This window comes from Ruditapes philippinarum, unplaced genomic scaffold, assembly GCF_026571515.1.
Source record: "Ruditapes philippinarum isolate M1 unplaced genomic scaffold, ASM2657151v2 ctg8108_1_1_1_1, whole genome shotgun sequence".
NCBI classification, from domain to species: domain Eukaryota; kingdom Metazoa; phylum Mollusca; class Bivalvia; order Venerida; family Veneridae; genus Ruditapes; species Ruditapes philippinarum.
The window spans coordinates 37,543-52,681 of NW_026860908.1; the positions used below are offsets into that span (position 1 = coordinate 37,543).

The 15,139-nt window shown below is 31.9% G+C and overlaps 1 protein-coding gene across 1 annotated transcript; it reads left to right on the top strand.

Annotated features, from left to right (window-relative positions):
• The first annotated feature begins 8,938 nt into the window (after window positions 1-8,938).
• LOC132713893 (phospholipase A and acyltransferase 3-like) lies at window positions 8,939-13,255 on the top strand. Its single transcript, XM_060696598.1, has 4 exons — window positions 8,939-9,086; window positions 11,744-11,909; window positions 12,146-12,275; window positions 12,588-13,255. Exons 1-4 carry the CDS (start codon window positions 8,984-8,986, stop codon window positions 12,744-12,746), a joined length of 558 nt encoding a protein of 185 aa, XP_060552581.1. The 5' UTR covers window positions 8,939-8,983; the 3' UTR covers window positions 12,747-13,255.
• The last annotated feature ends 1,884 nt before the right edge of the window (window positions 13,256-15,139 follow it).

Consider the following 15,139-nt stretch of genomic DNA (forward strand, 5'->3'; position numbering starts at 1 on the left):
AATATATTTCCCAATATAATTTATGCCCAAGGAATTTTACAGAAATCATAAAACGTCTTTAGTACCAGCTATCTGAGATTTCTGTGTACAGTACCAGTAAGTTGTTACGATTTCGTTTCAACTCTCCAACGGACAGGACCAGACTGAATTTTCCACGCTGTACCAACTCTATTTATATGCTTGTGAAGCATCATCTCCGCAGTAAACAATAATTTTGATTTGCTAAAATAATAAAACGTTTCTTGAATTTGATTTTAACTAAACCTTATGAGCGTCTGTTACTTGGATTAGATTTCCGTACAAACCATGCAACAAATAGATGAACAATTAAAATGATAAACACACTTGACAATTCTTTAAATATATATCATAACAAAAGTATATAACTAAATTACTTTAATTACCTATTATTTATATCCTGATATTTGACATAAAAATAAATCGTTTTCCTTTACAAATCGCGAAATCATACTAAGGGGAGGTAATAAAAATGAAGTATATATCTTATAGGATACATTTCCGTCACAATAACAATGAGAAGATTTTAAAAAGAAGACGTGATGCTTGAAAATCTATGGTTTTTTTTTAAGAGTCAAGAGGGAAACTTTACGGCAACAATCATGCTATAGCGCATATTATAAATGTCATGTTATAGTCAATAACAATTAAAGGATATTTTAATCAGATAAGTTGGGTGGTCTATAATTATGATAAAACAATTTGCAGAAACAGATGCAGACGATTTTTTCAAACAATGTCCATTTAGAGAAGTTGCGTCATGAATATCTTATGTGATTTCCGAAGGGAAATAAGGTAAATGCATCATTATACCATTATCTTCTTAATTGATTTTGCACATGAGTCATCAAGAAGTGTTGAGAACAATTATTGTAAAGAAAATGTCTCCACCTTTTTGCATTTTAAGGAAACAAAAGAATTGAAACTTACCTTAACTGTTAATCTGACAAACTCTTTATATTATTTATCTTATCAACAAGGAAATGACAAAAATAATGTTTGATATGAACTTATATATAGAGATTCTAGTACACAATAAGAGACACATTATTCCATTCCAATAATATTTTAACTCTCAAGACAGGGAGATCAATTATGACAAGTAATAATGTCCATTTAGAATAGTTATTGCTTGAATAATTCAGTGCTAATAGAAGTGTTGTGATACCCAAATTGCGAAGATCATTTTGAGTCATTGCAAAAGGTTGGCACTGTAAAAAGTATACCTTGAATAATTGAATCGTGACTTGTGAGTCAAGAATTAAGTTCAAAATGTGACTGATCTATCAATTATTATCAAAAGCGTAACGAATATTCTAATACTGCAGAACAATATATTCCAAAAAAGAGTGTCACTTTAAATGAATATACAAACACACAATGTCATATACTTTCAGTACGTAAATATGCATGATTGTTTTTATTTCTTAGTTTACAATTTTTTAATGATGAAATAAACGCATTCAGAAAGAGAGCCCATGTGTTCATGACCCCTTTCGTTTACGTTAAGAAAGTGAAAACCAAATGGTATGCCTTAATATATTTGTTTTACTTATTTTGATTTTCCTTAATGCGGTATTTTTTTATATGACTAACAATGTCATCTATTTTTTTTAAAAAAGTATGATGTTATTAAATCCATACAATTTAACTATATTGTCTACTTAAATCATTTGAGTGTTTAGATTAGTGTGGGTTTCAGAACTTATAAGTTATAAGTGTATAGGTATGTTACGTTAGAAAATTTGTGATATATGAGAAGTTCTAAAATGTCTCGAGTTTTTCCATTTTAGTTATATTTACTAAATGCTCTCTTAAGACTTGTATGTACATGCATGATGTTATACTTCTATAAGACATTGTTTCTCATTAGCTAAATTAGTCTTGATGGATATTTATAAATTGTGCATATGTAATACTGTCATTTCATTGTTGGTAGAAATGTGTTCTGCTCTGCGTTATCTCTCCTAATCAGGCATCAACATTTTGTTTTCGTCCTTTAATTTGCCACATTAAAACAGCATTGCATTAGCATTGAAGCATTGGTATGACAAAATAATATAGTACAACGCCTGGACTCAACGTCTTCCCTTACATTTGTGCTTAACTAAAATGAATACTTTTCTCTTTGAGTGATCTAATGATAAACACGTCACAAACGAAAAAGAGATATTTTTAAATCGATTGACATTGTAAAAGAATAATATTCATTTGTTCACTAGACTAATTCAAATTTAGTTCAATTTAATGGTGCTTAAGGAAAAGAGATATCATTGCTTGTCGCTTTGAAATAATCTTGTTTTGCATCAATCATCTTTTACAGTTATAGTCACCATGAAAGCTTATGGATATTGGCTGCATTAAGTTTGTTTCTGGATGCATAACGGTGGTACATCTCTCAAGGCATTTTATTTTGATACTTTCATTGACTTACTGAGTTAGTTCAAATTATGTTGATTTAGTTTTGTAGGCCTTTATCATTAATTGTGCAAGATTGCTTTTGTTTTAAAAGTTCAGACATGGCCTATATTATTAATTTTATTAATAAGTATACTGACATTTCTAAACGGCTCATTCATGCTTTTGGTTATGTTTAACTAGGACATCAATGCAACCCTACTACTATGTTTGTGACATTGTTAATTGCAAGTAGCACATTAACCTCAATGGTGAGGAGAAATGCCATTATGTTTTATTTAATTTCAGTTAATAAGAAAAGGACGTCCTTGGCCGAGTGGTTAAGGCCGTTGACTTCAAACCACTTGCCCCTCACCGCTGTAGGTTCGAATCCCGACAGGGACTTTGGATTTTTTCATGTGAGGAAGCTATCCAGCTAGCTTACGGAACGTCGGTGGTTCTACTCAGGTGCCCGTTCGTACCTGGAATAATGCACGGAATTACCTGAGGTCTTCCTCCACCAGTAAAGCTGGAACGTCGCAATATGACCTATACTGTGTCGATGTGACGTTAACCCAAAACAAACAAGTTAGTAAGAACAGTGTTCTTACTGAAGTCATTAACTTCTAATAGCTTTTTAGATTTCTCTCATCAAAATTATATATTTTCAAAATTTTTCGAGATATCCTAACATTATGTTATCGTGTGCGTTCGGCTATATCAATCAAAATAGTAGTGTACAGATCGACAAAGCTGACTAATGCCCTGACATATATTAACAGGTAGCACAAGAAAACTAAACAATAAAAAGAGCATGCAATTATTAGGGACCCGCCAGAATTTGAAATGACCCCCTAAGGCACAATCTCAAAGAATTTCCAAATTATAAGTAAATATATTTTTTTCTTATATCTTCGATAAACAAATAACGGCACATGTTTTGAGTTTTCTTTAGGTTTTCCATTTCTGATAAATAAAATTCTTACTTATATTATCGTTTTTTAACCATTTTATTGCTATCGACAACCTGTATTTGGAAAGCATTTTGACCGAAATGCCTTAAAGTTAGCCTCACTTACTGATGCATGTAGATACAACATATTTTACAACAAGGAACCAAGAGTTCCATCTACATCGAGTTAAAGAAAATATGTCTGCAGCGAAATAAAATAAATTCCAAAGGGAACATTTAAATGTTCAGCACATATGTAGCACAAACACTAATTGGGAAAAAAGAAAACTACTCCAAAAATAATTGACAGCAAGAATAAATGTCCTTCAACAGCCAGGCAACATAACATTACAAAAAATAAATTGATACATTATCTGCAAAGACGTTGAAAAACATGTCCGTGGGGAGTATATGAATCAAGTGTAATAAAATCACCTGTGATAATAACCGACATATCACGTACATGTTATGCCCTACATTTCTTGACAACAGAACCTAAGTAAATTATTTAAACACATAATAAAAAGACATGTACAACCATTTGCGTCACTTTTTTCTATGAAAGTGCACCACATTCACTTGTTCTAAAATAAATCAATTATTTAAGTTTTAAATACTATGTCCGGTATATTCGCTCTATGTATTGAATGCCCAAACAAAAACGTCCCTTTCTTAGGTTTTCATGGAGGGATTTTGTTTCAAGCTTAAATTTGGGGGCCCCCAATTTTATTAAAAAAGGGTTTTTTGCAATGCTTATTTTTGTATAAATGAGGGGGAATATAGGAAATTGTACAAAATAAAGGTTAATATTTGGAAAATATTTATTTGGGAAAACCCCCTTTGTTTTTAAAAAAAGTTTTGAATTTTGATTTCTTTAACCCCTTAAACAGATGGGGCATATTTTCTGGGGTTGTTAGACCACCCCTTTTTGCGTTATCAAATTTGACTTTAACCCTTTTGTTAAACCCTTTTCCCCCACCTTTTCCAACGACAGGGGAAAAAACAGACATGTGGGTTTAAAAAAGAATGTAAGTAAACCCTTTAAACAGATTATTTTTTATATCCTTTAAAAAGTGTTCTGCAATACTTATACAGATGGCCTAGGTCACAAATAAGAAAATGTCACAGGGCGGCGTCTGTTTCTCCAAAAAGTCGCAATATCGGCCGGCGTCCGTCCGACGGCAGTGACTTTCGGACGGCAGCAGCTGAAAATTTTGCTCATCGGGCTGGCGCCTTCGAGTTTTAAGTAATACTTAAAAGCTAACGGCGGCCGGACGATAATTTTTGGGGTCACTGAGTATAAAATATCATCGAGCGGACATCGCTTGGTCGCCGGGCGGCGACCGGGCGATGTTTTTTTTGATCGGGCGATTTTTTGTTCTACTAAAACACCGTCCGATTTAAAAGGCGTCCGGGCAGACATCGGCCGGGCCCCGCCCGGTGCCTGAATAGAGACAAGTAGTCAAACGATTATCGCCCGGTACTTGGACGATTCATGTACAGGCACCGGGCGGTCATCGTTTTGTCATCCGGCAATCGGGCTGCTTGTACTTGTTGTAATTTCAGCTTGAAGATTGTTGTAATTGTCACAAAAATATATTTGTGAGTTTCTTTTGAATACCAGTAAACATTAATTTTTTCTTCAATGTTCGTGCGAGTGTCTGATTGATTTTCGCCTTCTACGCCGTTGGTGACTCGGTGCCAACAACATGGACCACTTCTCCTTGGCCTTCCCCTTGGGGCTTTGGCAAGCTTGACTTTTTCTTTGCTAGCTTTAAATTTACAACTGGCTGATTTATAAAGGGATGCTCTCATTAAATGTCAATGCCATTTGTCGCCCGGCGCCCTCGCGGGCAACCGCCCAGATTAAAACTTTTTAAATCCGCACATGCGCCCTTCCGTACGGACATCGGGCGGGCGACCGCCTGAACCGTTCAATTCTTTCTGTAAATAATCCATTTCGGCAAAAAATCGCCCGACGACTGTTTTCATTCATGACCCCACGCAAGGTATCAGATTTAAAATCGCCCGGCGTCCACGACATCAAAAAATCTGCCGATTTTATAAAATTCGTTTAATCGGACGGCGCCCGTTTTATTTGTGACCTAGGCATTATAGAGACTACTTTTGAATTATACAAGTTTGCTGTAATATTAAAAAAGCATATCAAAATGCATTTTAAAAAAAATAGTTTTTAAAATTTAAAAAAGGGCGAAAATTTTGGGAAAATTCTTATGGACGGGAACCATAAAACGGGAATATAAACGTAAAAAAGGGGTTTTCCCAAAACTGTTTGTTTTCCGTCAGGTGGGTTTAATTGTCCTCGTCACGTCTGATCGCGGGTTCGGAAAGCATTCGGGGAGAATGGGGAAACGCTGGTGGAAACAGAGTTCGATTTTTTTTTACCAGGGACAAAAATACAAATCGGATCAAAATGGGTTTGAGACGGTTTTAATGGGGACGAATTTGCTGGAAAAACGGCGGGAATCGGGAGCCCCCCAAAAAACAATACTGTTTGGGTTGTGGGTGATTAAATAAATTTTTTTACAATTTTTTGATAAAATTTTAAATTTTCCCATCACGAATCACGGGATTTGGGATAAACCCCTTTTGACACATTTTAATCGGGAATGGTCCTATAAAGGACGGCAGTAAAAATCCTGAATGTGTGACTTAGGCATTACATGTTATTCTGCACATCAAAGGCGCTGCCAAATAATGTGAACAGTCACAGGTAATGTACAAAATCAACCTTGACAATTGTTCTCTATAACATGTATAATAACAGTTGAATATCCGAAGTACTAATATTTTCTCCATGTTCTTGATATGTGCTCCTTGTTTAGTAATTAAGTTGCATTTTTTTGTGGAAAAGTAGAACCTATTGCATAAATTCACAAAGTATTGTCATGTTCTGTTATTTTACAAATATCAAAAATATGTCTGTAACATCAAATAAGAGGTATAATTTGTTAAATACAATCAATTCTTAGTTGCGTATTGTTCACTCATTAATAAAAGATTAAACTACTTGATAAAACACAAAATTATATATATACCTGGACATTAGGTATAGAACCACTAAATGTAAAAACAAATCTTGGCAAAAGAGAACAATCGTCATAGAATCCTTTAAAATAACCTATTGCAAATATTTGTGATACATTTTAAGATAAACATTTTTTTTCACTCGGTTAATCTGTTTATAACTTAAATATTAATAATTTTCATGATTAAGGACACGTTTTGCCCGTTTTGTCAAATATATTTCCTTTGCACACGTAGCTCCAAAAAATATCCGTTACGTATATTAGTCATACTCCTTCCTGTCCAAATTTGGTCCCCGTCATTAGAATATAGACTGGCTCATTGGCACGTTATTAATAAGGTAACACAAAAGATAATGATTAAAAATAATATGATAATCAAACATGGTACTTTCACTTCAGTTAAACGTTTACTTAAAATCCTTAAAGCTCGGTGACATGATGCACATCATAAAAGCTATTTGTAAGAGACAATTTGAAAACAGAGTGATTTTGTTAAAACAAAAAAAAATACATAAAAGCAAGAACAAAATTGTTCCCAAATGCATATCTAATAGACGCGGCGCTTGATAAATTTATCATTACGGTGTCTATTATCCTGTTGCCTCCCTGGTTGCTTTAGATCAGTCTGAATGCACATGTTTAAAAAAATCTTAGAAATAGCAATAAAAAAGCAACTGTTGAAAAATCGATTATCTAGTAAACTAAAGTGAGAAATGTCATTATAATTCTCCTACTAAATGCATTTATCATAAAAACGCGTTTCAGGATATACCCGACAAAACGGGAGAAACCTTTAAAATCAGCTGTCTTCGTTTGAAACAGATATTTGAAAATGATGGTTCAATTTGATGAACTACAAACACAAATCATCGACATACACTAAAAAAAAAAAAAAAAAACCTGATTTTACTTGTTATGTACTTTAATGCAACAATAATAAAGTGGGAAAATGTATTACTGGTGGAAATGAAAACAGACGAACTGGAATTGCGTTACATTTTCGTTTAACCTATTTAAAGATAAATAATTGTTTATTGTATGACATGTAAACATTAAGCAATATGAACATTTTAATTTTAATTTAATCCCCCATAAGGCATCTTATCTAATATACTAAAGGAAGCACGCATGTACGCTTTTTGTATAGGGAGGAGTTTTGAAATTTAGAGAGAAATGATCCTCAAAATCAAACTATAACATTCGATTCGTTTTCACTATTTTCTTTTCATTCAATGATAATTACAATGTGTAACAAGTAGGCCTTTACATGCATATAAAGCAAACATGTGTATGGCATATGCATGCAAAATGAACAAATATGAATTTGAAAATCTCTATATAGATTTAATTTTTCTTTTTAATTGCTCACAAAAGTAAGTAAGCAATTTATTTATATAAACAAAACACACTTTTTTGGAGTTAAATAAGTTTCTGTCTAAGCTTTCTTGAACCACCGTTTCCTGATGTAATGAATAAAAAAAATATGTGCCACTCTTGACCAATGTAATTTTGAAAATGCTCACTAATGAACACTAACCTACATGTTTACTTAATGATGAATGATTTTTTAATAAAAAATCTATATAGTTACATACAGTAATTATTTACTATCGTAAGCAACGTTATTAACGAGTGATTAACCACATCAAATTGGCAAAAATCAAACATATTAATATTCGTATGATTTAACTTAATCATCATTTTGCTTGCTAGACATATAATCATATACAGCTATTCTGTCATGCATCAATAGAGTAAAAATAAACGAACACACAAAAATGTTAAGTGTTTTCTTTTCAATAATGATTATACGTTTTTACCTTCCAGACAGGGTTCAAGCTCTATTACAGCAAGCTTTTTCAATTGCAGACGCAATTAACCATATTTAGACACCCTTTTCAATGGTTTAATTGAACACGGGAGAACACAATGGATAAACATTGGTAATCAGTCTTTCTTTTTTGTCACTGATATCAATGATAAACATGTGCGGGTTCCGTTTAAGTGTCAATGCATCAAGTCGAGTAGAATAATGCCATTTTGTATTAGATGAACTATCAATCTTTCATGTTTAAAGATTAAAACAGAGATTACCGATGTTTGTGTTTAAACTCATTAGCAAAGGTGTAAACAGTATTTATAATATATGAAACGTGGATCACGACTGACGATATCATCCTGTCAAAGCTAATAGTTAAAAAGACGATAAGTTGATGAATAAATCTATTAAAAAAGTGTTTCTGACTGGCGCCAGTAACGAAAGAAAGATATATTAGTAATGTTTCAAAAGTCAGAAGGCAGCGAAGGTATTGTAGCAGAATTACAATAAACTGTTTAATACTAAATAACACATACCATCAATAAACTAAAGATTGTATCGAAATATCTTTCTAGCTATTCATACTATCTTAGCCAAACAAATATTGAATGGCCTCATTTAAAAAAATATGTTTATAAGGTTTATATTTTACAATATTTCGGTAAAATATTGACTCGTACGGATTGACTTTAAAGTGTATAAAATTATTTTTGTTTAAAACTAATAGGTGAGATAACTGATCAGAAGATGGCGTTTTTGTTAGGAACAGAGATTTCAATAAGTGATTTAGAAGAGGGTGACTTGATAGAATTTTACCGGACGATTTATTGTCATTGGGCCGTATATATTGGTAAATATATATTTTATACGTAAATACGTAAAATATATATTATTGTTTCTTTTTTTATAATGTACTGATATGTTTGTCATACGTAGCAGTAATAATGTTATGTTTGAAACGCTCAGATAAATGTTTTTGTATTTAGATTATTATCGATATCTCTAAACATAATATAAAATTGATATTAATGCTATTATAGGAACAATAAATTTTAGGACAAAAATGAAAGTATTTATTGTACTCGACTCTTTTAATCAATTGCTTTTGTTGTATTGATAACGAACGGACAGATGTTAAGGTGGTAAGGAAAGTAACTCCATTGAGTACAAACAAGACTTACAAGACTTGTAAATGTTATGTGACATGACTGTACTGTGTTCTGTTTGTGTCACTACTGTAGTCAGTAACATAAGATGATAAAAATATCAAAGTCTCTTTTTTATTATTACAATTTTAACAAATATACAAATAGTAACAGAAGGGACTAATATTATAATATAGTAATATTACATGCATTGTTTCATGCCAAATTAAAAAATGGTTTCTTTCAATACTGATAGAAGATTGTTACCTGAATTTTAGGCAGGTATGAAGAAATTCACTAACATCATGTTCGTGCGATTCAAAGATATAAAAGCTACTTGACATTTGTGATATATAAAAAACTATTTTTAATTGATTTATTGGGAGATCAATATACTTTTTTGCTGAATTGCTTCAAAACCATTCATAAAAAACAATGCACCTCATTTTCAAACTGCAAATCAAAGTGTTTGTTGTTACCAATGATACGATCTAGCTATCTATAGTCTATGCTTAATGAGGGTCCATCCGCCCATACAGCTGTTGCTATCGAGTACGGACCCCGGACATGTCACCAAGCACACAGTGTTGATAATTTACCTTCGTGCATTACCAATGATGTCAATGAAATATTACCTTATATACTAAAGTTATAATTATTTCAAAATAACCAATATATCAACACGTTAGTATGAAACATTTAGTTTCATAAATATATATAAAGAATAATTATCAAAAGCAAAATTATTAAAGTCTTATGCCTGACATCTTCTTTATATTGACAAATTCAATCACTAATAGTCTAATTGATTTGCTTTGTGTAAATGTAATTCAAAATGTAACAAATTATAATTTCATGTACAACTAAAAAGGGAAATAACAAATTCATAACCTAAGTGTCAAAAATCAGAACATTCATAGCTTTTTATAGCTTTCGAATTTATGTACAGCAGAACTGCTTTCTGCTTCTCATTCATTAATATGACATGCTGCGAATCACCGAAGGGGGGACCAATATAATAATCGGAATGAGTTATTGAATCCGTATTTATTTCTAGCTATAAATCGAAGGGATTAATTGATAAAATCCGAGCCTATGGACAAAAAAAGTAAACACAAATAGCACCGAGCCTGTGGGCGCAGAGCAATTTCTAGCTGTAAATCGAAGGGATTAATTGATAAAATCCGAGCCTATGGACAAAAAAGTAAACACAAATAGCACCGAGCCTGTGGGCGCAGAGCAATTAGAGATATCATCATGAACATTTCTAGGTAGATAGATTACATTGGGTAATAGCGCAGTGCAAAAAACCCTAACTCTGCTTTGCCTAATTTTTGAGTAATTGTCCTTTGTTCCTTTGTTTCACTTTGATTGGGCATAGCTGTTAGACCATGGGGAGTATCAACAAGAAAATTTGTAGGTAGAACGATCTTATTAAATAAAAATACAATGAAAAAGAACCGTCATTCTGTTTTCCTTAATTTTGAAGTTAATTACCCTTTGTTCATTGTGACACTTTCAACATTGTTCAGAACAAAGCTCCAAAAGTATAAAATATATGAACAAGAATCTTTGTAGGTAGATAGGTCTCGTTGGGTAGTTGCGCTGCGCAAAGGAACCATAACTATGCCTTGCCTATTATTTGGAGTTATTGGCCTTCGTTATTCTTCTTCGTCTTTGATCTTTGTCCCGGACATAACTCTGAAAGTGTAAGAGATATCAACCTGAAACTTTGTAGGTAGATAAATCTCATTACGTAGATATGCAATGCAAAATAACCGTTACTCTGTCTTGCCTTTTTTGAGTTATTGCCCTTTTTCAATTTTACACTAAACTTTGTCCGGGACATAACTATGAAACTACCAGAAGTATCAACAAGAAACTTTGAAGGTAGATAGATCTCGTTGAGTAGACGTGCAGTGCAAAGAACACTTACTTTGCATTGTCAATCTGAAACTACAAAAGGTATACATACATTTCTGTGTCAAAAACCTACTTGTGGAGGATCACTCGGTTTAACTGGCTCTTGTTTTCATTTGAATTTAGTCTTTTACGTTACTAGACGGAGTACGATATTCATTTGATACGTTTTTTTTCAGGACTTCAAATACAGGTTAATTGTTAAGATAGGATCTGATTGTGATTGTTATCGAAATGTCACGTTGAATGTTAATATGTTACATTTTGTGAACAAAAAAGGATATATCATCGATTAGACAGAGGATAGGTGATCCCAACTAAACAAATGACTATTTCCGTCGATAACAAACGTCCTTTCTCCAGCAAATGTACATGTAAACCAAACCTGATAAAACTAACATAAGATAGAAAGTATCATGCGATTTACAATATCTGTTTTAAGGTGATGGAAATGTCATTCATTTGTTATCGAATGCTGATGATATTACGGGAAAAAGTAATAACAAAGCCAACATAGGTGGTGAAGGGTATGTCCGAATAGACGATATAAGAACTGTCGCAGGAGATTCAAAGACTTATCGACACAATGACCTTGACAAACAACTTAAGTAAGCATTTTGTATTGAACATTCACAGTCTACATTTTACGAAAAGAAAGGAAAAACTCACTTTTAATAATCTTTTAATTATTTTTCTACCTTCAAATATTTTTTTCAAACGGATTAAAAGTTATTGTTAACCAGGATGGTATTATGATATATAAAATTTATAGAAATTAATTGCACTTGATTAAGTTTCAACATTTCATTTAATTAAAAAAATGTTTATACTGTTTTACATTTAGGCATTTAGATAAAACAGATATCGTTATGCGAGCAAGGATGAAAGTTGGCAGCCATAGATATAATTTATTGTCCTACAACTGCGAGCACTTTGCTACTGAGTGTAGATATGGAGAGGCTAGGAGCCTTCAGGTTTAGTTCTATTTCACTTAAATCCTTTAAATACCAGCATAAAAATTCGATTAGTAAAATAAATCAAAACGTTTTAGCTGAAAATGATAACAGCTTTTGGTGTTGTTTTGAATGAGAATAAGAAACTTTATTTTAATTAAAAAAAACAACAGAAAGTCACACCGTTCTGTTATTATTATCATGATATTATTTCTTTTGGCAATGATTGTGATATCAGTATTTTAGAGAAAACTATATATTAATGATGTAACTGTAATACATTTCTTTGTCAATTTGGTCACATAAACCTTTTCTATATGTTATACCTTGCAGGTCGAATGGTTATTGTACAGGTTTGCACGACCTGTCTATCGAGAAATGCAACAAAACGGTTTGCTTGGAATTCTTACATCACCCGCAATACCAGTGTGGCAGATATATTATACGATGTTCGACAACAGCTGCAATCGTGCTTTGGTGAAGTTAAACTAGAACAACCAGAAAAAATCACTCTTATTTTACAAGTGATATAATGACATTCATTTTCTATTATGTATTGTAACCCTATGGTTTGCACAATATTGTTAAATTATTCAAAAAAGAACATAGCTAACAGGAAATTAAAGTAGTTTTAACTTATGTTTATCTTAAAAATGGTATAATGTTTTATAAAATATATCTCGATATTACACTGTTCCAATCTATTATGGTCCTATACATTGCATTAGTACGCCAAACTATGTATAATTATACCTTGCCATCGTTATCCTTAACGTCTTATGACGTTGTCGTCATTTCTTGTAAACAAGTTTACCTGATGAAGACATTTAATTCGAATCCTTGTGGGTTTTTTTTTTAGTTACAAAACAAAACATTTAATAGATTTCATTATACAAACTTACACTTCTAATCTATCTGCCATTTGATATAAATTTTTGTAGAATCACACTGATCAAATTTTAGCATGTCCGTTGATAAAAAATCGTTCTGGTTCCATATTCTTATTTGGTGAATATATGACAATTGTAAACAAAACAAGGCAATTTGTGTATATAAACAATACCGAAGATATTTTCATCGTATTCCTCTCGTAGAATTATGTACCTAATTATGTAACATATAATATTGATTTATGGGAAGTCTTTGTCAATTGTATATGTATTTTGGTACATATTTAACGGTTTTTATAAGCGGTAATCGATTCATCTTGTCAGACGTTTACTCTAATCGTCTTGACATTGTGACATTGTAATAAACTCTCAATGTTGATCGATTATGTTTTTATCAAAGTAAATATATAATCCAGTCAATAAGTCAACTTTAAATATCCATTTTCAATAATACGAATGACAGTTGAATAGAAAGAAGTAAGAAAATATTTAATCTGCTCCTTGCAAGCGCGATAGTATTACGGGACCATATGAAAAGTTATTCTGCCTGCACGTTATAGCTTTAACAATGCTACGCAAGATGTATTACATTGTCACCCGGTATGTTTTGCTTGCGCACGTGAGTGTTTACGCGGCAGTGATTTGTATAAAGTAAGCGTTCGCACGTAAAAATATTGTGACCACACTTCATGACTTTTGAGTGCGTACATAATACCTATGGCGTGGCCATGTAATACTATCCCCATGTGTTATCTACCAACTGATCATGTTATTTTTACTACGTATGCATTAGGTAAATAAACTACTCGTCGCCTTAATTCTATATTGATGTAAGTCGTATTTTTACCATTTTGAGAAAATCGACTTCAAAGTTTTAACAGGCTATATCTTTACACTTACTCAACCAATTTTTATATAAAATATATCATAGTTTGTAGAATTATTTTAACTTTTACACTTTTAATTACAAAGAAGTACCTGTAGATAGATTTTTTAAAAATTAAATTAAAAAATGAAAAATCACTGAAAAATATATTTTATTGAAAAAAATACAAGAACCAGAATGCTGTAATAAGCTACAGCAATGTGACCCTAAATATCATTACATTTAGGAGTAACCAGTGTGAAATAATGACTATTTTGCTGTTTTATACTGAAATTAAATTAAATTTAGACGTAACTAGAAATTGGGTGCTTTAAAAGAATAGTCTGGATCCACATTTATTTAGGCACCACAGAGCATAGAATGTCATCAGGATCAAAACCGTAAATTTAGTCTTAAAAGTCAATAATAGAAATCAAGACAATGCGGTGAAGTGTGTATAGCCACGAACAGGCATTTTAAGGTTTAAATTGAACTCGGGCTTCATTATCTTATGTCCATTTACATGAAATATGAGCCTTGCAAAAGAACAAAAAAATAAGATATTTCTGATTTTGTTATGTATCACATTTAGTTAAACAAACTGAAAACAAAATTCAGAAACATCGTCATTGTATTGACATTTACCAAAACTTTTATCATATGATATGCTATTTTCACATTAAGATTGTTCACTATAAAATATTTGGAATTCAGATTTACTTTTGGTTTCGTTTATTATATCATTGCAGACAAACAGCATGTTGAACACAATTTGACTTACAAAACACACAAAAATGTTTGAAAGATATTACTGCTTAAACTTTGAAAAAGAACATCAACAATGTGTTCCTTTCTCTGTAACATAAAAAAGAATAAACCTATGTATTTTACTTTTCTAAGAACAGCATTACTAAATGTTTTGTTAAAAAAAAGATGAATATAAAAACGCAACTCAAAGCTCACAAATTTTCAAAGATGCTACAGATCTTAATATGGTGTTTCAATGAACTACTGTTCTTCAATTACTACATGTATTTATATATAAAGTGTCATACAACTTCTGTTCAAACAATTTCTAACATACAATAAAAATTAAGTAAACGTTTGCTTTTAATGTTTTTAACTGAACT

Coding starts and splice junctions, on each gene's coding strand:
- LOC132713893 (XM_060696598.1), top strand. CDS start 8,984: ATGGCGTTTTTGTTAGGAACAGAGATTTCAATAAGTGATTTAGAAGAG. Junction 11,910..12,145: donor GACCTTGACAAACAACTTAA/GTAAGCATTTTG, acceptor TTTTACATTTAG/GCATTTAGATAAAACAGATA. Junction 12,276..12,587: donor GAGAGGCTAGGAGCCTTCAG/GTTTAGTTCTAT, acceptor TATACCTTGCAG/GTCGAATGGTTATTGTACAG.